The sequence below is a fragment of the Elaeis guineensis genome, chromosome 7 (genome assembly GCF_000442705.2).
Source record: "Elaeis guineensis isolate ETL-2024a chromosome 7, EG11, whole genome shotgun sequence".
Classification (NCBI taxonomy): Eukaryota; Viridiplantae; Streptophyta; class Magnoliopsida; order Arecales; family Arecaceae; genus Elaeis; species Elaeis guineensis.
The window spans coordinates 61,057,182-61,083,760 of record NC_025999.2 but is presented as its reverse complement, the minus strand read 5'-3'; the positions used below and the strand labels follow the sequence as shown (position 1 = coordinate 61,083,760).

At 48.0% G+C, this 26,579-nt stretch overlaps 1 protein-coding gene across 50 annotated transcripts; it reads right to left on the bottom strand.

The window, feature by feature from the left end:
- On the bottom strand, nt 1–23,573 carry LOC105049634 (uncharacterized). Of its 50 annotated transcripts, none has more exons than XR_012142783.1 (10): nt 22,882–23,566; nt 22,383–22,458; nt 21,602–22,252; nt 21,284–21,383; nt 20,776–20,848; nt 20,617–20,703; nt 20,008–20,412; nt 5,710–5,755; nt 3,547–3,947; nt 1–747 (listed from the first exon to the last, which is right to left on the bottom strand). XR_012142783.1 is itself a non-coding variant. In XM_073260929.1 (3 exons), exons 1-3 carry the CDS (start codon nt 23,495–23,497, stop codon nt 328–330), a joined length of 720 nt encoding a protein of 239 aa, XP_073117030.1. In that variant the 5' UTR covers nt 23,498–23,564; the 3' UTR covers nt 1–327. The 50 variants fall into 50 exon arrangements, 4 of the variants coding, with proteins under 4 accessions (XP_073117030.1, XP_029121797.1, XP_019707913.1 ...); XR_012142786.1 differs by having other exon boundaries at nt 20,008–20,380; XR_012142806.1 differs by having other exon boundaries at nt 20,008–20,064.
- Nucleotides 23,574–26,579: the final 3,006 nt, after the last annotated feature.

Here is a 26,579-nt window from a genome sequence, read left to right as displayed (position 1 = left end):
TTTGAAAGATTTAAACACAGAAGAATCATAGACGAACAAGTGTTGGAAATGAATGAACTACAAAACAAGGGACGTTCTCTTTGAAAACTGAAGAAACATAGAGAGGCTCAGATTCGCCTTTGATCCATCATTCATCTTTTGTAATGACCAAAAACCTCACCCAAAATGATCTAGCCAGAAGGTTATGAATTAATGTCCTTGCCCTGCTATGATCTAGCCAGAAGGTTATGAATTAATGTCCTTGCCCTGCTATGACCTCCTAGACACAATCGATGTGGAACTAAACAAACACCTGCATGGATCCTCACATCCTTTGCTGCAATCCTCTCAACAAGTGACTGCAGCAGTTGTCCATGAAGAAATAGACCATCCCAACTGCGACGCGCTGTCACAAAAGGAAAACAGAGAGAGAAGTCAAAAAGAGAATTCCTCATCGCCTCAAAAGAAAAGACACAGCAAGATAAAGAGAAGAATGCATCCAAAACAGAGAGGTCTTAAATAACAGCCATGTCATATTGTGGAAGAGGGCAGCTCTTGGTAGCACCAGAGCACCAACCGAGCAACTCTTCCTGGTTCCCTTCATCGAGCCTCTTAGCTAAGCAAAATATTGGGCTGAAAACAGGCTGTCCAATGAATCAAGCAGCTTGAGCATGTATCTAGCTTCAACTTGAGACAAGCATGAATCAAGTAAAAGACTTGTATGCCCAAAAAAGAGGATTTGTTGCCATCTGGATGATAGTGACAATTCTGAAAAAAACAAAGACGACAAATATCATTGTGACAAAACCCTACAAAAACATTATAAATTCCTTGAGCAAAAAAACTTCAACAGAACACTTCTGATTTGCATGATTTCAAATCACAAATATCACAAGTATTATCTTAAAAATAAAGAACAGAATAATAAACAAGGTACCTATCTCAGAACATAAAAAGGACAGAGACAAGTGGGGAGAGGCTCAGATTCATTTTCATACCATCACCCACTTCTGCATTCTTCATCCACAAATGGCTGTAGAGGCTGTCTGTGGAGTGGCAGACCATACAAGCTACCTCACAATAGTCAGAAAAGAAAAATAATGGAGGAATCTACAAGAGCTTCATCATCATTGCCTCCAGAGAAAAGATAGAGCAAGTCAGATATAGAGAGAGGTATGGGATTTAAGCGCCGAGTTCAGACATGTGGAAGGCACTCTGTAGAATTTTTGTTCATCTTATAACAAAGAAAGGGGCAACTCGGGGAGAGATTATTGCATGCACCAGATTGAAGTGAATCGGAGCAAATCCCAGAGCATATGCACAGTGGATAGCGTGCAATCAGAAATTGATGAAATACAAAGGGTAACATGGCATGTTATGCACCATGGGATTTTGCGCGGTCCAATTGCACTTTGTGCATGAAATATGGAGGCTCGCCAACTTGGGGGAGCACCAAGTCACCAACCCTTATTCATTTCTCCCTGGAGCTTTCATACCTCAACAAATGACATAAAGGCTACAAATGGATCAGGTTGAGTCAGGATCCAACTTTGACGTCAAGAAAACAAATAGAAACCAATAAACTACAAATCAATTCAGATAAACATTTTGAACATTGAAACATAAAAAAAAAAAGAAAAGAAAATTCTGAAAAAGCAGTGGATACGTGAACAAGGGCTTAGTTCTAAAAGAAGAAAGATAGGAAGGAGCAGAGGCTCAGATTAACTTTTGGCCTGTCAGATATTGCAGTCACATCACTTTTCTCAATGCATGGCTTGCCGCTGGTTGCCTGCAAAGCAGCAGACCGTCCAAGCTGCCTGCCACCATTGTAAACGAGCATTGCTGCATGGGAAAAGCAATGGCCAATATGGTGAACATCCACTCAAGTGGAGCCAAGTCGAGCTCTCTCCCTTTCCCTCTTTCTCTCTCTCTCTCTATACATACATACATACATACATACATATATGCTCTACCATCACATAGCTGGTAGGTTCATCATCACTGCCTCTGGATTCTCCACTTTTAACCCTATAAAATATATACATAATAGAAGAATGAAAGGATTTGAACTCCAAGTCTTTAGATGGCCAACCCAAAACCTCAACAAATAAGCTACAGTTAACAATTGTTTTTAAATTGATTGACAATATATTTATACCCTTTAAACTCTTATTTATAAACACCGAACACAAAACCCTAGCCATTGTCTAAGCTTCCCTATTCAGCCACTCCAAGCCTCCCACCCAATTGTGACTCAGACGAAAAATCAGGGGAAAACATAGGAAAAATCAACAAAAACAAAGGAAATATGGAAAAATTAAAAGGTTAGACCTTTTCCCACATAGATTGATCTTTTTTCCCCTTTCATTTCATTCTCTTTTTCAGACATCTGTGGAAAAGGAGAGCACCTGAGCAAGATCAGAGGGGTTTCTTTGGTTCCAATTGGGTTTTTTCTCAAACATATGGGATTTTGTGCGAGTTGTGACGGTGTGAGTTGGTCCCCTGAGGTTTTGAGAGTTAAATCTTGGTAGAATCATGATATTTTGTGGGGCTTGGGGGATTTTTGATCCAAAGGATTCTTCTTTGGCTCCAAAATTTTCAATTTAAGGAGTTCTGATCTCAAGATAATATGAATATGATACCAAGCCCATGATGTGAGACTTGCACTAGGCTCAGTTCCATCTTTCTGAATTGTCATGTGGATGCATGAACAAGGCCTTTCTCATGCTATTCAACTCCAAGGTCCAAATGCGTCTCATCATAGCTTGCACCGGCCACCACAGAATGACAGAGACAGAGACTCAAGGCTCATGGTTTAACATGTCCTTTTCCTTACTTTCTGAACATTAGCTTTGTAAGTTAGGAGGTGGTCTAATTGTTTTGAAAGGTTGGATAGGAATTATGCTCTGAATCAGAGAAGCCAATGTTTGATTGAGGTGGCTGGTGTAATTTTAACTTGTAATTAGTTAAAAAAAAAAACAATTTCTTCACTTCTTTTTGATGTATATATCACTCATTACAAATGGGAATCAAAGAAAACAAAATAGTTCTCTAAATTCTGTGTTTCTAACGGTTAGCAGTAGCTATGGACATCAAAATCTGTAGGTGTGGCTTTAATAAATTGTCATCACAAAATCAGCATGGCATGTTAGTAATTATTTTATTTATTTATTTATTTATTTCATTCTATGTTTTAGGTTAGAATCTTGTGGAACTGGAAAACAATTTGCTATGAAATGATTTCCAAAATAACAGTCTTTCAACCATCTTCGATCCTAATTTTCAGAGAAAAGACTTGAATACTGAAAAAAGGGAATTTCTGATCATTTTGGGTGGCAGTGAAATTGAACCTTTTTTCAAAACAGAAAAGAAAAGCTAAATATCAAAGTAAAAACCCTGTAAAAAAATGTAAAAAACTCTAAAGGAAGTTACTTCATATTTGCATAACTTTATCATCGAAAAATCATAAACATAACAAAATTTCAGAAAAACAGAATAGAGATAAACACAATACTTATATTAGAAGATGAAAAGGATGGGAAAAAGCAAGTAGAGGTTCAGACTCACCTTTGATCCATCTTTCCTCCTGCACTATTTCTCAAAAGACTCATTGCAGCAGCGGTTGTCTGTTGTAGACCAACAGACCATCCAAGCTGCCAAGCAATGGTTACCACAAAGGTGAAAAAAAAAAAAAAAAACACCAGAGGGGTCTGAAGAGCTTTCATCATCATTGCCTCCACAAACACAAAGAGGGTTCGGGTTGTATCTTTTGTGCGAAAGAAGGATTCATCTTCCTCCACACGAATCCACAGTTGAATCACCTGAGAGATGACCATCACCATGGAGGGCACTCTACAGAATTTTTGCTCATATTACAACAACGAGGGGGCAACTCAGGGGAGCACCAAGTCACCAACCCTCATTTATTTCTCCCTGGAGCTTTCATGCCTCAACAAATGACATAAGGGCTGCAAATGAGTTGAGTTAGGATCCAACTTCAACGTCAAGAAAAAGAAGAAACAGAAACCAATAAGCTACAAATCATTTCAGATAAATAATCTGAACATTGAAAAATTAAAAACAATGAAAATTCTGAAAAAGGAGTGGAAAAGCAAGCAAGGGCTTAGTTCCTAAAGGAGAAAGAAGGGGAGAAGCAGAGGCTCAGAGTCAATCTTGGTCCATCAAATATTGCAGTCACATCACTTTTATGAATGAATTGCTTGCAGTGGTTGCCTGCAAAGCAGCAGACCATCCAAGCAGACTGCCACCATTGTAAACGAGCATTGCTGCATGGGCGAAAACAATGGCCAATATGGTGACGATTCATCAAAGTGAAGTCAAGTCAAGCTTGCGCACGCGCGCGACATACATCATAGATACATACATACATACATACACAAGGGGTCTAAAGAGCTTTCATCATCACTGCCTACACACAGACAGAAGGATTAGGGTTTGATCTTTCACATGAAATAAGGATTCCCCTACCTTGGCATAAATCCACCGTCAGATCACCCACCATGAAGATCTCAAAGCAAGCAATGGATGATCCAACAACCCCTGGACATAGGGGTGAAAGTGGATTGGATAATATCCTTCCAGAGCTGTTTTCATATCCGAATCTATTTGGATATGGATATAAATTCTATTTGGATATGGATATCAATTAGGCCATCCGATTGATATCCGTATCTATATCCATCAAAGAATAACAGATATGGATATGAATAGACAACTATCAAATTTGTATCCAAATATCCAATTATATCTATAACCCTATTTAATTTTATATAACACTCATAAACTTTCCCGAAAAATATATAACCGCATTAACATGCTATTAATTTGATTTATTATCCACTTAGCAATAATATTGATTTTATAGTCATAAGTCTTAATTATCCAACTTATATCCATATTTATATCCATACTTTTCGTATCCAATTTGTACCATATCCATCTAAAAGACATATAGGTATGAATTTGTTGCATCCAACTAACATCTGTATCCATATCTATATTCATCAAATAAAACAAATATGGATGTGGATATACAGGTATCCAATATGTGTCTCATCTGGTTTCATCCCTAGATGGGTGTGAAGGCATGAGCAACGTAACATGGGGCAGCCTGGGGGCTCGGGTTGTATCTTTCGCATGAAAGAATGATTGATCTTTTTTTTTTGTGACATGAAGATAGATCTCAAAGCACTTCGAACTCTCTTTTTTGCCTGAAAGATACAACTTGAACCCCCTCGAGGGGCACCAACCGAGCCACTGATCCTATATTTATTTCAAGCTTTCATACCTCAACAAACTAGTATAGTTAGGCATTTCGTCCAATGATGAGAATGGATACTACGGTCCTGAAAGATAGATTGGTGATCCATTGAGTTTGATTGGCTGATGATTGAGATAGAGCAAAAGCAAAAGAGCTAGCAAGGACAAGAGGGAAAGCAGAAAGGGAAGGAGCATTGTGAGGGTAACCCAAGTGGAGTTTGCTAAAAGAGTGACGCCATGTGGCTTCCATAAAGTACAATTGAACAATCCTGTTACAACTGGTTGCCTCTTGATCGACAGGCCATCCAAGTTACCACTTGCATATTCAGGAATGTTCTTTCTTTGGTCCAGTATAAACATGTATTGAGCAATTTACTAGAAAATAATATCACAAACCAACATACAGACATGATAAACAGAGTAAACTAAACAAAGAAGAAAACATCTAACCTCTCGAAAAAGAGCTCTCTCACTGTACAATGGAAAAGAACCACGCCTGAAATATTAAAACAAAAACTGCATGTCACAGGGAGGGAAAGGAGAAAGGAAGAGGCCAAGAAGAAGATTTCTATTAATAGTCAGCCTTTTTCACCATTTAGAGGAAAACGCCTTTTTTAACTTAAAACATAAAATTATCATTGATATGAAATAACAAATTTTTCACAAACAATTACTGACCAATATCAACAGTTATATTTGAGAAAAGAATGGACTTTACAAATTGCAATAGAAGAAATGTGCCAATAGGTCCCTGCATTTGTCTTTTTTTCCCTAATTTGGGAGAGGTGGAGCTTCAGAATCAAGAGAAAGGCAGCTCTTTTCAAATACACAATTATAACTTAGAAGACCCAACACGTCCCATCATCGATGTCAGGTCTCATTGACCGCACATCTCGTCTCCTACGGATAGATTCTTGCTGATCTCGACCATCCCAATCTTTGATGAATTGCATATGCTACATAGACACAAGAACCATCTAAATATGGTTCATATTTGAGTTATTTTTAATATTCATGGTTAATGAAACTTCATATTTAATCAGATTTAGCTTTCTTTCCTTAGTTTTAGTATTTCTATTTTGTAAAACTATATAGATCGCATTATTGCCATATTTTTACTATTAAAATACATGGATGAATACTTTGTTGTTGAAATTTGTTGTTTTTATGTACTATAATACTATTGCTTGACATGAATTAATAAATGCTTTTTGTTCCAGATAACTTGCGATCTGAAATTTTCATGAATAATTAGGTTTCTTTTACTGTACAAAAAAAATATTTTTTTTGCTATTTGAGTGGTAGCAGAAATAAAAAATTCTTGAAAGATAAAGAAAAAAAGCAACATCATGATTAAATAAAAGTAAATCCCCAAATAAGCATTAGGTTCAGAGCCCGAATAGGAACAAAATACTAGTATCTCAAGCACTGATCTTATAATGTTATAATGAGCACACGGCCTCTTCCCAAAGAGCTTCTTAAGAATCCTGGCTATCCATTTCCAGACTACTTGTTGAACTGAATACAGAAGAAGGATGCACCAGCACCATAACAATTAAGTTTAGGGTTTGCACAATTAAGTTTAGGGTTTGCAAAATTCAGCTTAACTAGCCTATAACCCCATGTGATGCATGGGATATGTGTATATATCTAAGCTGTGTGTGGAAGAATCACATAACACGTCGGTGATCTCCTCCTGTTTCTCTTTTCATTTGTAGAGACCTCCAGCTCAAGAGGTACCTTCGTAACTATGGATGGAGGTGGAGGCTACATACCTTCTAATGAATGATGGTGTTTTTCCTTCTTCCTCTAGCTCAAGATATCTATGTTCATTCCATTATCCTTTTTCCCCGCTATTGCTCCTTTTCTAAGAATGTGTTTGAGAGAGAGAGGGGTGAGAGGATGTAAGGAGCAAGAGCATGTCGTTGGTTCCACTGAGAGAGAGTTGGCGCTTGCTGATCGTGCCATCGGGAAGAGGGAATATGCCCGAACAACTAATAATCATCAATGATTCCTTTGACCCGGTTCCCATCTCGGCTCTCCTCGCAGATATTATTTTGTTCGCCTATAAAAAGATTATAATAAATGAAGCTACTAGGTTGGTGCTTTCCCATGACCATCAGCATCCAGCCATCCATTCCCATCAAACCCGGATGACTCAACACCAATCTTCATGCATTAAACGAAAAAATTTTCCTTCAATTTGACTGCTCCAGAGTGTCTTTTATGTATAAATATCCACACTTACTCTCTTCTCCCAATTCCTACATCATGGCCGATGCTTGCTCGATCTCCTTTGTCAGACCAATGCCTCGATCTCCTCTTTGGCTTTCCCTCCTTCTGTACTTCGCCATGGCCGATGCTTGCTCGATCTCCTTTATCGGACCAATAACTCGATCCGATCACCACCTCTTCGGCTTCTCCCTCCTCTTGTACTCCACCATGGCCAATGCTTGCTCGATCTCGTTCGCTACACCAATGCCTCGATCCGATCACCTCCTCTTTGGCTTCTCCCTTTTTCTATACTCCTCCGATCACCTCAGGCAACGCCTTGGCGATCGCCTTTGCCAGCATGCCCATCCCCCACCCACGTCCACCACCAACCGCACACCACGAAGCACCTCCCATTACCGCCGCAGAAGCGCCACCTCCATCACTAGCCACGCATCACTCGACGTTGCCTCATTGAACCGCTCGTTTAAGTCTGCCCTCGCATTTGTCTCTTGGAAGAATCCCTTGCCATGCACCATGACGAATGGCATCGGCCCCACTACCGCCTTGGCCCTCAATCAGGTGGGAGGCTTGAAGTAGACGAAGCAGCCGAACAAGAAAGCTTAGACGATGGCTTTTTTTCCATGTGGCTCCCTCTTCCTTTTCCCAGAACCACACGTGTCCAATGGAGGCCCTGCCAACGCAAAGGCCTCCGTTTAATATATGTTGGGTATAAAATACCCACAGCCGGAGTTTTCAGCAGGATCAACTCCGAGAAGACTCCGCCCGGACTCCTACGGGAGCCGGGCTCCGCCCACAACTTCAACCGCAAGGGGGACTCCGCCCGGACTCCCAAGGGAGCCGGGCTCCACCCACGACTCCAACCTCAAGGAGGACTCCGCCCGGACTCCCACGGGAGCCGGGCTCCGCCCGGACTCCCACGGGAGCCGGGCTCCGCCCGGACTCCCACGGGAGCCGGGCTCCGCCCGGACTCCCACGGGAGCCGGGCTCCGCCCACGACTCCGACCTCAAGGAGGACTCCGCCCGGACTTCTACGGGAGCCGGGCACCGTCGCCAACTTCAACTGCCGGTAAGCTCCGTCCGGACTCCTACGGGAGCCGGACTTCGCACCTGACTTTAATTGCAGGGGACTCCGCCCGGACTCCTACGGGAGTCGGGCTCCGCCCACAACTTCAACTGCAAGGGGGACTCCGCCCGGACTCCCACGGGAGCCGAGCTCCGCCCACGACTCCGACCTCAAGGAGGACTCCGCCCGGACTCCCACGGGAGCCGGGCTCCGCCCACGACTTCGACCTCAAGGAGGACTCCGCCCGGACTCCTACGGGAGCCGGGCTCCGTCGCCAACTTCAACTGCCGGTAAGCTCCGTCCGGACTCCTACGGGAGCCGGACTTCGCACCTGACTTTAATTACAGGGGACTCCGCCCACAACTTCAACCGCAAGGGGGACTCTGCCCGGACTCCCACGGGAGCCGGGCTCCGCCCACGACTCCGACCTCAAGGAGGACTCCGCCCGGACTCCTGCGGGAGCCGGGCTCCGTCGCCAACTTCAACTGCCGGTAAGCTCCGTCCGGACTCCTACGGGAGCCGGACTTCGCACCTGACTTTAATCGCAGGAGGACTCCGCCCGGACTCCTACGGGAGCCGGGCTCCGCCCACGACTTCAATCACAAGGAGGGCTCCGCTCGGGCTCCTACGGGAGCCAGGCTCCGTCACCAGCTCCGACCGCTGTCGAACTTCAGCCGACGAATCCGCACTTTCTGGCGCAACACAGCAACCACCACGATCCTGCTCCACTTCTTGCGACGGATTCCACGCAGCTCCATCATCCCCTGACAGACCGCTATGACGGCCACGACTCTGCTCCACTTCCTGCAACGAATCCCGCGTGGCTCCATTATCCCCGGGCAGACCGCTATGATGCCCACGATCCTGCTCCACCTTCTGTAACGAATACTGCGCGATTCTTCCATCCGCTGGCAAGTCGCGACAACGGACGCCGCTCCACTCCCTGCAGCAGACTCCACGTGGCGCGCTGCAGTGAGGGCCACGGGTCTACTCCACTACTCCTCGCAACAAATTCCTCCTGACGGTGGGCGGCCCACTACAAGACGGTTATGAACGTCGCTATCAGTCTGTTGAGCCCACTCCACTACTCCTCGCAACAAATTCCTCCTGACGGTGGGCGGCCCACTACGAGACGGTTATGAACGTCGCTATCAGTCTGTTGAGCCCTCCGCCTATAAAAAGGGGGATCCCAGATACGTTATTCCATAAGCTCTAGGTTTTTACCTAAAAACTCTGCTAAATTTTTCGTTCGAGCACTCCATTCTTGTTGAGGCAGAGAACTGACTTGAGCGTCGAAGGGTCTTGCCGGAGCAACCCTACCTCCGGTTTAGACTTCCTTTGCAAGTCCCAGCGGCGACCGCGACTCCCTCGACTCCAGCTTCTCCGGCGCAGGCGGATTTTTGCACCAACAAGATTGACGCTAGAGGAAGGGGCCTTGTGTCTTCGCAGTACCCTTGTTCTTAAAGGAGCGCTCAACGGAGCCGCCTCCGATCGTCTCCTCCGGCACCCACTCCTTGTTTCCCCCACGGGATCCTTACTTGATGCCTCCCCGCAAGGCGTCCACGCGACGGTCTACGGCCTCCGCGGCCAGATCTCAGGCTCCGACCTCCCCTCCTGTTTCTCAACCTCCTCCGGCGGCGGCGGTCGGCGCGGAGCAGTTTGACCTGCTGGCACAGCAGGTCAGAGGCCTCACAGAAGCTGTGCAGGCTATGCAGCAGCAGCAGCCGCAGACATCAGTATGCCTAGAAAGGGTGTCCCCGGAACACCAGAATCCGGCGGCAAGGCGGGCCACCTGGGCCAGCCGCCCCATCCTTCCTGGGAAAACGAACCCGAGGGTGGAGAGCCCTCAATCGGACCACGACTCCACCCCTGGAAGATCCCTGCCCCCATTCTACCAGAGGACCCTCGAGACTCGAAGTCGGGAGGATTTCTTGGACCGGAGGCTCCAGGAGATGAACCGGCGGATCGAAGAACTCCGCCATGCTCCCCCCACTTATGGTGAGGATATTTGTACTGACCCTCTCTTCTCTCAAATGATCATGCAGGAACCGATCCCGCCAAACTTCAAGCTCCCCCAGTTCGAAAGCTACGACGGGACTTCGGACCCGGTTGATCATCTGGAGGCCTTCCGGACGATGATGCTGCTTCACGGTGCTCCCGACGCCATTCTATGCCGGGCCTTCCCATCCACCTTGAAGGGAGCGGCGAGGAACTGGTACTCAGCTTTGAAACCGGATACCATCTTTTCCTTCGATCAAATGAGCCACCAATTTGTGGCCCATTTTGTCAGCAGCCGGCGCCCCCGGAAGGGTTCGGAGTCCCTCATCAATATCAAGCAGAGGGAAGGGGAGTCCATTCGGGCCTACATCAACCGTTTCAACGTCGCGGCGCTGGAGGTCCGAAACTTGGACCAATCAGTCGCAATGGCCGCTCTGAAGGGTGGCCTTCAGAAGAATGACCTTTTATTCTCTCTGGAGAAGAAGTACCCCAGGGATTTTGCTGATTTGTTGGCTCGGGCTGAAGGATACGCCCGAGCGGAAGAAGCCTTCAAAATGAAGGATGAAGAGACAGCGAGGGAGCGGCAGGCGGGAGACTCGAGTAAGCCCGCAATCGAAAAAAGGCCAAGAGAAGCCCGGCCGCGTTCTCGATCCCCTCCTGGGCACAAGCGTGCCCATACTCCACCCCAGGTGCGCAGGCAGAGAAGTCCGGATCGCGGGGTTCCCCACCGGGGAGATTCCGCAGCTACGCCCCCCTCAACGTCTCGAAAGCCCAGGTATTGATGGAGGTCAGGGAGCAGCTCCCTAGACCGGAGAGGATGCGCACGCACCCCGGGAAGCGCAACCCCAACAAGTTCTGTCTCTACCACCGCGACCACGGCCACGACACGGAAAAATGCATCCAGCTCCGGGATGAGATCGAGGAGCTCATCCGACGAGGTCGACTCGACAGGTTCATCCGACGCAGGCCTGAGAGTAGAGGAGATCGGCCAAGGGCCCTTCCGCAACCTGAACCACCAAGAAGGGAGGAGCAACCCGGAGACCGGCCTCCCATCGGGACCATCGACTCCATCACCGGAGGGCCTCAAGGAGGAGCAGACCCCTCGCAACCGTAGAACTCGAAAAACCTATAAATGTATCACTTACGATTTCACCTTGAATCTAAATTCCTTTCTACTTGACGTGCTCTTCCCATTTGGCATGGATTTGTCACGACTGGATATAACCCCTTCAAACGCCTAAAACAAAGTTATGTTAGAAACGGGGGGAGAACCTCGTCCTAACATACCTAAAATGAAAGTCCGATTATCGCGAGATCAGATTGGGGGAGAGGCCTTACAGCGCCTTCGTCCTGACATGAGCAAAGTCAAAGGCCCGGTTCATTTAGACCGGATGGGGGGAGAGGCCTTACAGTGCCCTAATGTGCCCCCACAGCCATGTCAGGAACAGGAGGAGGACCTCGTCCTGACATGAGTAAAGTCAAAGGCCCGGTTCTTTTAGACCGGATGGGGGGAGAGGCCTTACAGCGCCCTAATGTGCCCCCACAGCCATGTCAGGAATAGGAGGACCTCGTCCTGACATGAGCAAAGTCAAAGGCCCGGTTCTTTTAGACCGGATGGAGGAAGAGGCCTTACAGCGCCCTAATATGCCCCCACAGCCATGTCAGGAACAGGAGGAGGACCTCGTCCTGACATAAGCAAAGTCAAAGGCCCAGTTCTTTTAGACCGAATGGGGGGAGAGGCCTTACAGCGCCCTAATGCGCCCCCACAGCCATGTCAGGAACAGGAGGAGGACCTCGTCCTGACATAAGCAAAGTCAAAGGCCCGGTTCTTTTAGACCGGATGGGGAGAGAGGCCTTACAGCGCCCTAACGCGCCCCCACGGCCATGTCGGGAACGGGAGGAGAACCTCGCCCTGACTTGAGCAAGGTCGAAGGCCCGGACTCCCACGGAAGCCGGGCTCCACCCACGACTTCTGCAGCAAGGAAGACTCCGCCCGCCCTGGCAATGGCCCTTACGTGCCCCCGCGGGAACGGGAGGAGAACCTCGTCCTGATGGTGACGAAATCCGACCGCCCAACAAGATCGGATGAAGGGAAAAAGCCCCTCAGCGGCACCTCCACGCTCCTATGCAACCCCGCAAAAAGTGAGGGGAGGGCCCTCACTCTGAGAAGAGGAAAATTGAAAAGGAAGGGTGACGAACTACGACGGAAACAGATGAAGGATGAACCGCACCAAAGACCTAAAGAACCTCGTCTCAACAAAGACGGGGAGTTCCTACCAAACACCCCCGGCCTCTAAGAAGACTCCCGACACAGGTCAAGAAGACAGCGACGTCCCCGAAGTAATGCGGAGTCCGAACCGCCAAGCTCGGGCTTGCGGCCATGTACGACGAGGGAGGCAAGCTAACGCATCGACGACTGGGCGTCTCCCAACGACGTCAACATCAGACAAATCGAACGACAAGAAAAGTTCGACGGACGACAATTTAATACAACGCGCGGACGAGGTAACACAAAACACCCTTTTCATTCCATTTCCGAAATACACACTACAAAGTCCGAAAGGCCAAAGAAAGAAAAGCAAAACAACAAAAAAGGAAGTATATACATGAAAAGACAGAAGGACGAAAAGAGCTCTACGGAGGCTCTGTTCCCTCCGACCTAGAGTAATCTGCTCCACCCCTCATCCAGGACTGCCTTAGATTCTCAATTTCTTCTTCTAGCTCCCCCCTTCTCTGCAGCACGTCCTGGAGCGCCCGACGAAATCGCTAGCTCTCGGCCTCCGCCTCTCGACGCCTCTTCCTCAAGACCTCGGATTTCGCCTCCGCGACGGCCCGCTGCTCGTATGCCAGTTGGATCTTCAGTTGTGGCAGCTCGGCTGTCTTTTCCCCGAGGACGACAGAAATCCCTTCAACGGTTCCTCTTAGGGACTGGAGCTCATCAAAATTCCGGACGGAAGTAAGCTGAGCCCTGTTAGCCAACAGCCTCTGGAGACGGGCGACTTCGTCGGTCGCCGCCCTGAGTCTCCCTTTATATTCCTCCACCTGCCTGCGCCAGCTGGCCCGATGTATGTCGTGGCTCACCTCGACGTCCTGAAGCTGCCGCTGAAGGTCGGAGACCTTCGACCACTCCTGGTCGCCGTCGGCCCGAGCCAAGAGCCGGGACGAACTTCCTCCCAGCTGGCCGATCTTCCCCATCGCGGCCGACAGTTCCACCTTGAGGGCGCTAATCTTGGTGGCCTGAGTCCAAATTCGGTCGCTGGCGCTCTTCTTGCATTCCGCGAGCTCCTTCGCGAAATCCGCCTTCTTACGGCTATACTCCATGATCCCCTTCACGTGGAGATTCCGAAAGTGGGTGGCTTCCGCGGTGGCTTCAGAATGACCTTCTCTCAATCTGCGAAGCTCGCCTTCCATCTTCTTTGACTTCTTTGTCAAGTGAAGGACTTCCTTCTTCAGCCGCTGGATCGTCGACTTCAGCGGGATCCCCGGGGGCAGGAGAAGTGCTTCTGCAGGACATTGCCATCGGAAGGTAAAAGCGTCAAAGCACGACTCATCGCAGGAAGAAAAGCAGAGAGAAGAAGGGGAGGGAGGAGAAGCCATCCGTGACTAAAAATTCAACTTTATTAATTGGATAATTCTTGAAGACAAAAAAAAAAAGGGGAAAAAAAATTGCGATGAAATAAAAATACAAGGTCGGAGGTCTCAGACCTCAGGGGCGGGGGTTGGAGAACTCGGCGTCCCCGGCAAGGGGGCTGCGATAGCAGTGGTGGCTGGCGAGGGACCGACCTCGTCTTCGGACTCCTCGCCTAGGAAGCTGAGGTCGAGCTCCAGAAATTTTCTGGCCACCTTCTCTTGGCAGAGCTCGAACCCCTTGATGAACGCCTCCTGACCGAATTGGACGTTCAGGTCCCTCATCTCCGCGGAGGTCTTGAATTCCTCTACCGCAAGGACTCTGGCCTCCGAGACCAGGACCGGAATCTGCTCGGCCAAGTTGGCGACCTCGGCCTCCGCCTTTCTCGCCGACTCCTCCAAGGTCTGCCTCTCCTCCTCCCGGGCTTGTTTCTCTCTTTCCAGGGCCTCTTGGAGGGCGACTACTTCGGCCGTCTTTTCTTGGAGGCGAGCAACCTCGACCCGGCAGCGCTCCTCCACCTGGACGATGTCCCTCCTCGCACGGTTTAACACCTCGATATTGGCGAGGAGCTGGTGCTCAATCTGCAAGGACGGCTAGGGGATCAGAACAAGGGCCGAATAGCCAGGTAAATGAAGATTTGCTTACCTCAAGGAAGGACCCCAAAGAGTCCCAGGCCCGCTGCTCAGGATCGGTGCGGTCGATCCTCTCGATGACGTCGGGCAGAATGCAGCCGTCGATCAACCGCCTGATCAAGTCCCTGTCATTAAAGGGATTCTCCGACCCCTCTTCGGAGCAGAGGGACTCGTCAGCAGCAGTTCGACGGCTACTCACCCTGCGGGCCACCGACTTCCTTCTCTTCCCCCTCTCAGCTACGGGCGCCTCCGTGGAGCGGACCCCCGAAACGGGGGCCCCAGTAGGCGGACTCCTCGAGGAGGTCCGGGGAGCCGTTGCCTCGGCATCCGAGGGAATGTCAATCGCTGGAGCCGCTTGGACGGGTGCGGCCAAGCTCGACTCCTCCGCCCTGGCCCTCTTCGCCGATCCGGAGGTCGCGACACCCTTTCTTTTATGGGCTCTGAGGCCCCTGGCAAGCATCCGCGCTGCTTCGACGTCCATTCCTTAAAATAAAAAAAAAAAGAAGAAAAAGAAGCAAACCAATCAATCAAGAGTCAGAAATCGAAAAAAAAAGAGAGAAAGAGAAGAAAAGAAGAAAGAGAGGAGAAAAAGAGAGAGAAAGAAGAAGAGGTAAAAAAAAGAAAGAAAAAGAAGAAAGACAGGAAAAAAGAAAATAAAGGAAAAGATGAAATACTCGTAGGATCCTGGGGGCTCAGGCCGATGTTGAACAGAAATTGCTCCCTCAGAAGATTGGAAAGGGAAGGAGCGGAATAGGCAAGAAGCTTCCGGGCAGCCTGGAGGTCATCCTCCCCCAGGCTGGGGGCCCGACGGACAGAATCCCTCAGAGAGCCCCAAGGGGGCAGGCCCAGCCTCAGGGTCGGGCAGTGGACGAAGAGGTATTTCCCCTTCCAATTGTGGATTGAAGAAGGGGCACCTTTCAGCAACCCCTTGTTGCCGAACTGGGGGGAGAAGTACCACCAGTCCTTCGCCAAAGGATGGCGCTTGAAAGTATAGAAGTGCCTAAACAGGGAGGGACGATTGGACCTCGACTACGTGGCAAAGGGAGAGAAATCCTATCAAAAACCTAAAAGAATTCGGGGCCACAGAAGCCAAGGAGATGTCTAAGAAGCGGAAGAGGGCGACAACAAAGGATGGAAGCGGAAGCCGGAGTCCGACACGAAACGCCTCCTGATACAGGCAAAAACGACCGGGTGGAAGAGTGCTAGCCCGATCAGAAGGGCTAGGCAACTCCAGGTCGTACTCCGGAGGAACTCCATACTGAATCCTTATCAGAAGGAGTTCCTCCGGAGTCAGGGAACATGGAATGGCGCCCGGTGCAAAAACCGGACGGAGCCCAGCCCCAGACGCAGGTTCGTCTACAGAGCAAGGGACCTGGGGGTTTGAGGTGGAAGAACTCCCGAAACTGCAGGGAGCGGAAGAGCCGGACGACATTTCGAGTAGCTTCGAATGAGGGCTCTAAAGATCCCAAAGAAGACGGACAGGATGAGGGGCGAGAGGTCACAGGAAACTAACTCGGAGGAATACAAAAAATAATGGCAAAAAAGAGGTCCCTAAGCGGCGGGAAGAAAGATGAAGGTGCTGGAACTAACCTAGATCGCTCTGAGGGACCAGAGGGACGAAGACAGAGACGATTTGAAGGGCGCCTATGGCTCGAGAAGATACCAACTGAAACAGGGCTCTCGAAGGGAAAGCAGACACTGTTAGAACTCTGGAACGGAATAGGGCCCCTAAAGGTGGAAGGACGGGTTTAAATAGACCCTGGGATCCGGCGCCATAATGATCGCGATCCCCCAGGCCAGCCCGCGCCCGACACGTGTCCCACTCCCCCGGCGGGCGGCTAAAAGCGGCTGACGGATTGGCAAAGCCATTATGGCGCCGTACCTGGGCGAGTGTACCGGCAGGAATTTCGAAGAGTCCCTTCGTATCGCCCCGATTCGAAAAGACTCCAGCACGCGCACATTTAATGCCAAAATATCTGGGGGCGGTCGTGCGCAGGATTCGAAGGGACAACTTCGGCTATGCCAGTCTCTCTGTACTTCATTCGAAATTCAAACTCGGAAGTAGGGGGACTGATATTGGGTATAAAATACCCGCAGCCGGAGTTCTCAGCAGGATCAACTCCGAGAGGACTCCGCCCGGACTCCTACGGGAGCCGGGCTCCGCCCACAACTTCAACCGCAAGGGGGACTCCGCCCGGACTCCCACGAGAGCCGGGCTCCGCCCACGACTCCGACCTCAAGGAGGACTCCGTCCGGACTCCTACGAGAGCCGGGCTCCGCCCACGACTCCGACCTCAAGGAGGACTCCGTCCGGACTCCTACGGGAGCCGGGCTCCGTCGCCAACTTCAACTGCCGGTAAGCCCCGTCCGGACTCCTACGGGAGCCGGACTTCGCACCTGACTTTAATTGCAGGGGACTCCGCCCGGACTCCTACGGGAGCCGGGCTCCGCCCACAACTTCAACCGCAAGGGGGACTCCGCCCGGACTCCCACGGGAGCCGGGCTCCGCCCACGACTCCGACCTCAAGGAGGACTCCGCCCGGACTCCAACGGGAGCCGGACTCCGCCCACGACTCCGACCTCAAAGAGGACTCCGTCCGGACTCCTACGGGAGCCGGGCTCCGTCACCAACTTCAACTGCCGGTAAGCCCCGTCCGGACTCCTACGGGAGCCGGACTTCGCACCTGACTTTAATTGCAGGGGACTCCGCCCGGACTCCTACGGGAGCCGGGCTCCGCCCACAACTTCAACCGCAAGGGGGACTCCGCCCGAACTCCCACGGGAGCCGGGCTCCGCCCACGACTCCGACCTCAAAGACTCCGCCCGAACTCCCACGGGAGCCGGGCTCCGCCCATGACTCCGACCTCAAGGACTCCGCCTGGACTCCTAAAAGCCGGGCTCCGTCGCCAACTTCAACTGCCGGTAAGCTCCGTCCGGACTCCTACGGGAGCCGGACTTCGCACCTGACTTTAATTGCAGGGGACTCCGCCTGGACTCCTACGGGAGCCGGGCTCCGCCCACAACTTCAACCGCAAGGGGGACTCCGCCCGGACTCCCACGGGAGCCGGGCTCCGCCCACGACTCCGACCTCAAGGAGGACTCCTCCCGGACTCCCACGGGAGCCGGGCTCCGCCCACGACTTCAACTCCGAGAGGACTCCGCCCGGACTCCTACGGGAGTCGGGCTCCGCCCACGACTCCGACCTCAAGGACTCCGCCCGAACTCCTACGGGAGCCGGGCTCCGTCGCCAACTTCAACTGCCGGTAAGCCCCGTCCGGACTCCTACGGGAGCCGGACTTCGCACCTGACTTTAATTGCAGGGGACTCCGCCCGAACTCCTATGGGAGCCGGGCTCCGCCCACAACTTCAACCGCAAGGGGGACTCCGCCCAGACTCCTACGGGAGTCGGGCTCTGCCCACAACTTCAACCGCAATGGGGACTCCGCCCGGACTCCCACGGGAGCCGGACTCCGCCCACGACTCCGACCTCAAGGAGGACTCCGCCCGGACTCCCACGGAAGCCGGGCTCCGCCCACGACTCCGACCTCAAGGAGGACTCCGCCCGGACTCCTTGGGAAGCCGGGCTCCGTCGCCAATTTCAACTGTCGGTAAGCTCCGTCCGGACTCCTACGGGAGTCGGACTTCGCACCTGACTTTAATTGCAGGGGACTCCGCCCGGACTCCTACGGGAGCCGGGCTCCGCCCACAACTTCAACCGCAAGAGGGACTCCGCCCGGACTCCCACGGGAGCCGGGCTCCGCCCACGACTCCGACCTCAAGGAGGACTCCGCCCGGACTCCTGCGGGAGTCGGGCTCCGTCGCCAACTTCAACTACCGGTAAGCTCCGTCCGGACTCCTACGGGAGCCGGACTTCACACCTGACTTTAATCGCAGGAGGACTCCGCCCGGACTCCTACGGGAGCCGGGCTCCGCCCACGACTTCAATCACAAGGAGGGCTCCGCCCGGGCTCCTACGGGAGCCAGGCTCCATCACCAGCTCCGACCGCTGCCGAACTTCAGCCGACGAATCCGCACTTTCTGGCGCAACACAGCAACCACCACGATCCTGCTCCACTTCCTACGACGGATTCCGCGCAGCTCCATCATCCCCTGACAGACCGCTATGACGGCCACGACTCTGCTCCACTTCCTGCGACGGATCCCGCGCGGCTCCATTATCCCCGGACAGACCGCTATGATGCCCACGATCCTGCTCCACCTTCTGTAACGGATACTGCGCGATTCTTCCATCCGCTGGCAAGTCGCGACAACGGACGCCGCTCCACTCCCTGCAGCAGACTCCACGTGGCGCGCTGCAGTGAGGGCCACGGGTCTACTCCACTACTCGGGATAAATTCCTCCTGACGGTGGGCGGCACACTACGAGACGGTTATGAACGTCGCTATCAGTCTGTTGAGCCCTCCGTTTATAAAAAGGGGGATCCCAGATACGTTATTCCATAAACTCTAGGCTTTTACCTAAAAACTCTGCTAAATTTTTCATTCGAGCACTCCATTCTTGTTGAGGCAGAGAACTGACTTGAGCGTCGGAGGGTCTTGCCGGAGAAACCCCACCTCCGGTTTAGACTTCCTTTACAGGTCCCGACGGCGACCGCGACTCCCTCGACTCCAGCTTCTCCGGCGCAGGCGGATTTTTGCACCAACAATATATATACATATATATATATATATATATATATATATATATATATATGTGTGTGTGTGTATATGTGTGTGTGTGTGTGTGTGTGTGTGTATAAGATTAGGCTAAAGTTTCTTTTCCAGTTTTATCTTTTCTATATGTTGTTTTAAAATATTCACTTCACCTGTTGCCACATCGTATCTTTCATGAATAGTACCTTAGAGACTACTTTCCCATCGACATTTGTTATGGCATGATTTCTAAGGTTCTCTTCAACCATTTTGTTATCTTAAATTGTTAGCAAGTAAAAGACTTGTATACTCAAAAAAAGGATTTGATGCCAATTGGAATGTAGTGACAATTCTGAGAAAAATAAAGAAGACAAATATCATTGTTACAAAACCCTACAAAAACATTATAAATTCCTCAAGGAAAAGAACTTCAACAGATCACTCCCGATTTGCATGATTTCAAAACACGAAAATAATAAATAGGGTGCTGATCTCAGAACATAAAAAGGATAGGGGGAAGTAGGAGAGGCTCATATTTACCCTTGATCCATCATCCCACTTCTGCATTCTTTGTCCACAAATGGCTGTAGAGGTTGTCTGTGGAGTGGCAGACCATACAAGCAACCCCACAATAGTCACAAAAGAAAAATAAGGGAGGAATCTAAAAGAGCTTCATCATCACTGCCTCCAGAGAAAAGATAGAGCAAGACATACACATAGAGAGGTATGTTTAAGAGCCGAGTTCGAATGATCTCCAGTTCATGAACTGGTAGACAACCATCACCGTAGAGGGCACTCTATAGAATTTTAGTTCAGCTTATAACAAAGAGGGGACAACACCAGGGAGCACCAAGTCACCAACCCAGAATTATTTCTCTCTGGAGCTTTCATACCTCAACAAATGACATAGGGGCTGCAAACGGGTCGGGTCGAGTCAGGATCCAACTTCGACATCAAAAAAAAAAGAAGAAACAGAAACCAGTAAACTACAAATCATTTCAGATAAATATTTTGAACATTGAAAAATTTGAAAACAGTGAACATTAGAAAAGGAGTGGAAAAGTGAACAAGGGCTTAGTTCCGAAAAATGAAAGAAGGGGAGAAGATGAGGCTCAGATTCACTTTTTGTCTGTCAAATATTGCACTCACATCACTTGTCTCAATGAATGACTAGCAGTGGTTGCCTGCAAAGCAGCAGCCATCCAAGCTGGCCACCACCATTGTAAACGAGCATTGCTGCAAACCAGGGGAAACCAATTGAAAAATCAACAAAAACAAAGGATAGATGGAAAAATTGAAAGGTAAGACCTTTTCCCACAGTCTGATCATGCTTTTTTCTTTTCGCTTCTTTTCTTTTCATTTCATTCTCTTTGTCGGAGATCTGCAAGGAAGGAGAGCATCTGAGGGATATTTGAGGGGTTTCTTAGGTTCTGATTGGGGTTTTTTCTCGAGCACATGGAATTGTGTGCGAGTTGTGGCTGTGTGAATTGGTCCCTTAAGGTTTTGAGAGCTTAATCTTGGTAGAGGCATGATATTTTGTGGGGTTTGGGCTATTTCTGATCAAAAAGATTATTCTTTGGCTCCAAAATTTTCCATTTATGGAGTTCTATTCTCATGATAATATGAATATGATACCAAATCCATGGTGTGATACTTGCACTAGGCTAAGTTTCACCTTCTAAACTGTCATGTGGATGCATGAACAAAGCCTTTCTCACGCTATTCAACTCCAAGGTTTCATCATCATTGCCTCGAGAAAAGAGAGAACAAGACAAAGATATGAATGCATTCAAACGTAATGTCTAAAATAAGTTACCTGGGATTCCTGTTGAGATTTGCTATGGCATCATTTCCAAAATAACATTGCCTTTCGACCATCTTTTGATCTTAACTTTCACAGAGAAAAGACCTGTAGACTGAAAAAAGGGTTTTGGATGGCGTCATGGCTGTGAAATCGAACCTTTTTTTTTTTAAGAACAAAAAAGAATAGCTAGATATCAATGTAACAAAACCGTGTAAAAAAAAAAAAAAAGTAAAAAAGTCTCTAAGGAAAGTCACTTCATATTTGCATGACTCTATCATAGAAAAATCATAAACATAACAAACTTTCGAAAAAAACAGAATAGAGAAATACACAGTGTTGCAGCAAGGCTCCGGAGACGTGCTGATGTGCCTGGAGCTGGACGCCACCCGAGATCTGTGATCTTGGAAAGGAAGTCCACACTTGCTGGGGGTGCTCCGACGGGGACCCTCCGATGCTAAAGTTAGCCGGAGCTTTGGGAATGGAAAAGAGAAAAGAGAGTAAGAGAGAGAGACGAGAGAGTTCTCCTTCCTCCTCCCTTTCGGACCTGCCCTTCTCTCGAGTGCTCATGTTTGCTTACCTTAGGATCCCCTTCCCTTCGTATGTCTTTTGTATGGAGGTTGAGCCTCTTTTGTATGGAGGTTGGGTCTGCTAGTCAGTCGGAATTTGTGAGTTGGTTAGGCCTAGCTCTTCAGGCTGTTAAATCATGTTCAGGTTTTTTCTCGAGGAACGAATATCTCCCACTTCGCAGGCTTTACCCACGCGGCTGGCCGAATTGGTGGTCTTGGATCCACACCTGATGTGACCTCACCATGTCATGTTGAGCGCGCCTCAATGGAAGACCGCTCGATCGGCGGGTCTCTCCCGCAACGCACACAGGATACTTATCTTAGAAGATGAAAAGGTTGGGAACAAACAAGTAGAGCACTATTTCTTAGACGAATCATTGCAGCGGCGGTTCTGTAGACGAGCAGACCATCCAAGCTGCCAAGCAATGGTTACCAAAAAGAAGGAAAAAACACTGAAGGGTCTGAATAGCTTTCATCATCATTGCCTCCACAAACAAACACAGAGAGGGTTCGGGTTGTATCTTCCGTGTGAAAGAAGGATTCACCTTCCTCCGCGCAAATCCACCGTTGGATCACCGCCGCACAGAAGTCGACCCACTCCAACCTCCATCATCCATCCATCTGCACAGATCTCAAAATCAGCAGTGAAAGATCCAACGGCCACCGAGGGCATCGTAACAGGGGCAGCTCGACGGAGCAGCCAGCAAGCCACCGACCCTAAGGACTCGTTTGGTTCGCGGTAAGTGGAGGGGAGCTTTGACACATAACAAATATTAGAGTTCGGCATTTCTCCGAACGACGAGAATGCATGTGATTCGCATGAAAGAAAGACAAGTTATATTCTCTACCTCTACCCTTGTCTAATTGGATAAATTCTTAGAAAGAGGAACAATCCCACTTTCTGGGTTCAGCTCAGGAAAAACCCCAAGCCGTCGTCTAAACTTCCCGATTGAGATTCGGGAGAACAGAAAAAGCAGAGGAAACACAAATCGTACCAAAAATCAATGAAAACAAAGGAAAGGTGGAAAAATTAAAAGGCAATACCTTTTCCCGCATAGATTGATCGATTTTTTTCCTTTTCCTTTTGTTTTCTTTTCATTTCTTTCCGTTTTTCGGAGATCTCTAGGAAGAGAAGCACCTGAGGGAGATCGGAGGGAAAGGCCGACGCCAGTGACGATGGGGAGGAAGGCGACCGCGGAGACCGGTGGGAGGTGGCGGCGAGGAGAGCAAGAAGGAGGTCGGCGTCTCTCTTTTTCGGAGAGATCTGTGGGAAGGAAAGCACAGGAGGGAGATTGGAGGGGAAGGCCGACGCCGGTGATGAGAGAGAGGAAGGCGACGGCAGAGACCGGCGGGAGGTGGCGGCGAGGACAGTAGGGAGGAGGTGGGCGTGGCGTGTCATCCACCCGCTGCTTATCCCTCCGATGATTGGCATCTTTCCCTCCGATGATGATGCGATTTGATTGGCCGACGGTTGAGATGAAGTAAAATCAAAAGAAAGATGCTGGGCTGAAGCGGAGACGAGAGGGAAGATAGGAAGGGAAGGAGCCATCGTGGTGGAGCTTGAAAACTCGAGGGATAAGCAGCCTTTTTCCTTTTTCTGGCAGAAAGACAGGCGATAGGCAGCTCTTTTCAGATGAGAAATATGAGTGTCAGGTCTCATCGCGGACACGTCCCATCCATCAATGTCAGATATCGTTGGCCGCGCCCCTTGTCTCCAGCCACGCCCATCACCGAACGGTCATCTTTATGGGTTGCACAAGAATACTTTACCGTATCAATATACATTTAAAATATTTTTATCAAGTTGTCGGACCTTTGAACGATGCAAAAGGTTAAAACATCGTCTAAATAATATTTTTTGTTTGATCATTTTTTTTTTTCAGATATATGATAGGTAATATTATTTAAAATAACATTTTTAAATAAACTCTTAATAAATTCCATCTATCTTCTTCTTCTCATCCGACGCCATCTACTTCCCACCCCGCTCCCTATTGGCTTCTAATCCGACGCCCGCCCACTCCTTACGAGCTTCTTTCTTTCCCTCAACACCCCCCACTCTTCCCATCCTATCCCCGACCCCCCTTGCCCCTCTTCCCATCTGACCCCCCAAGCCCTCTTCCCATCCAACCCCCTCTCCCTCTCCCTCTCTCTCTCGATCCCTGACGTGAGAACCCCCCTCTCTCTCCCTCTCAGTCCCTAGTGCAAGAACCCCCCTCTTCCTCTCGGCCCGCCCCCCCCCCCCCCCTCCCTCCTCTCAAGCATACCACTGCCCCTCCCTCCTCTCGACAGTCTCCGATGCCCCTCCCCGCCCCCTCCCTCCTCCTCTCGGTAGTCCCAGATGCCCCTCCCTCTACTCGGTGGTCCTTGGCGTCCCTCTCCGCCCCCCCTCCCTCCTCCTCTCGGTGGTTCTTGGCGTCCCTCCCTGCCCCCCTCCCTCCTTCTCTCGGTGGTCCCTAGCACGCTGTCCCACCCCCTCCTCCAGTGCCATCAAAGATATCATGAAAATTTTTATGATTTTAATTTTTTATATAAATTATAAATTTATGCCTTCAACAATAGATGGATTATATAGAATGAAGGTAATTTTATCTAAATAATATTAATTTATAAATAAATTATCAAAGTAATTTTCTACTCACCCGTTTGTTTTTAAAAATTTTGCATTGCATATAATCATAAATCCATCTTTTGATTAATATACATATTCTAAGACGTCCGCACATTTATTTTTTTTATACAAATAGGAGAATTATGTATATTGGTCAATTGACTGTCCAATTTGGACAGTTTAAGAATTACAATTAATTTTATAGATAATTACAATAATCAAATAATGTATAATAGGGATCGAAAGAAATTTCGGACAGTATTTTTCTTTAGTTCTCCTCACACATTTTCAGCCGTGTGAGGAGAACTAAGGGGATAAGACCTTCTATACCTATTAGTTGATGATAGGATGCATTTATCGTATAAGTCATTTTAAATATTAAGTACTTTCTCATAATAAATAAAAAAATTGCTCATTAAATGCTGATGATTTTCTCAACATTAATCAAAGATAATCTAGATTTTTTTATTAAAATAATTATTAATACTAAATATTTTAATTTTAATATTATCATAAAATTTTTTGAGAAAATGGTTAGTACTCAAGTTCGTCTACTATTATATTATGATGGCATAATAGAATATAGTGAAGATGGCATGCAGTATAGTCGGCGTGCAGTACAATCGGGTTTAGCCTGCGAGCCAGATGGTTAGGTTATCTTCATCATTATCACGTCAAAAATTATTAGACCATTTATACAGTAGTATTCCTATCAATAGAAAAAAATATAAAATCAAATTGAGATGGAGATCTCCTAATATGTCGAAACAGTTAATGTAGAGTAAGTATATCTTAGTTCTAATTGATAACGATGAAGATGTCCAAAAAATATTGATATTTCTTTTGAAATTTTTAGAATGCTGATATATTGAATCATACATTGCAAAGAAAAATGTACCCACTAATAAAAATACTACTCAAATGATGGTACTGACGTTTGGATACTTTAATGAGCTTTTAACCCAAGAAGATAATACTCCTAGACTTTCTTCCCATTTCTCAAGTCTTATGGTGCGAACTGTTAGTGTTGAGGCCATGTTTGCAGAATAGCATTCTAATGCTGTTGGCTCTATTTGTCCAATTATTCAAAGTCCCATGATGACTTCTCCTATGGTGACATCTTCTATGGTGGCTGCGGGATACAACACTCAAATAAGGGACAATGATTGGGTCAGCACTAGAATAAATTTTGATAGTCGAAATTTTGAGTCAGATGAGAATGAGGCTGAAGAAGAATAGCTTGATGAGGATAATAACAATAATAAAAATAAAAATAAAGATAAAGATGGTGATGAAGATGATCAGCCCGTAGGAGAATCTGAACCTCATTTGCATCAACCTCCATAATTTTTTAGCAACTTAAATTTAGATCATGTGGTGGTGTTAGTGCTGGTCGAAGATTGAACTCTGACTATCAGTTTGGAAACTCCTCGATGATTAAATTTTATATAGGTCAGATATTTAAGAGTAAAAATGAGCTAAAAAGAGCTGTCGATCTTTATCACATTTGGAAGCATCAGACATACAATGTTATTCAATCACATTCAAAGTTATGGTTTATACGACGTGATCATCAGATAATGAATAAGAATGTAAATGGAGGCTTCGTACTGCATCGTTGAAAAAGCATGAATATTTTTAAATCACAAGATATGAGGGTTCTCACACTTATTTGTTTAAGAGATTGAGTTGAGATTATAAATATGTAAGTGAAAGGATGATTGGTGCACTAGTCTAAGATATTGTTGAAAAAGATCTAAATATTAATGTTGAAGCTATTGTGACAACCGTTAATGAGCAGTTTCAATATACAATATCATACAAAAAAGCATGGTGTAAAAAATAGAAGGTATTGATTGATATTTATGGAGAATGGGAGCCATCTTATGCAAAATTATCCTATTATATGACTGCACTCCAAAATGCAAACCCCGACACTATTATTTCATGGGATTTCTTCTCAATTGAAAATTTCAATATGCGAATTTTAAATTATATTTTTTGAACTTTCTAACCATCCATCCAGGGTTTTAAGCACTGTCGTCCTGTGATCAGCATCGATGGCACTTGTATAGAAAGTTTAAAAATAAGATGCTAATTGCAATAGTAATTGATGCAGAGAATCATATTT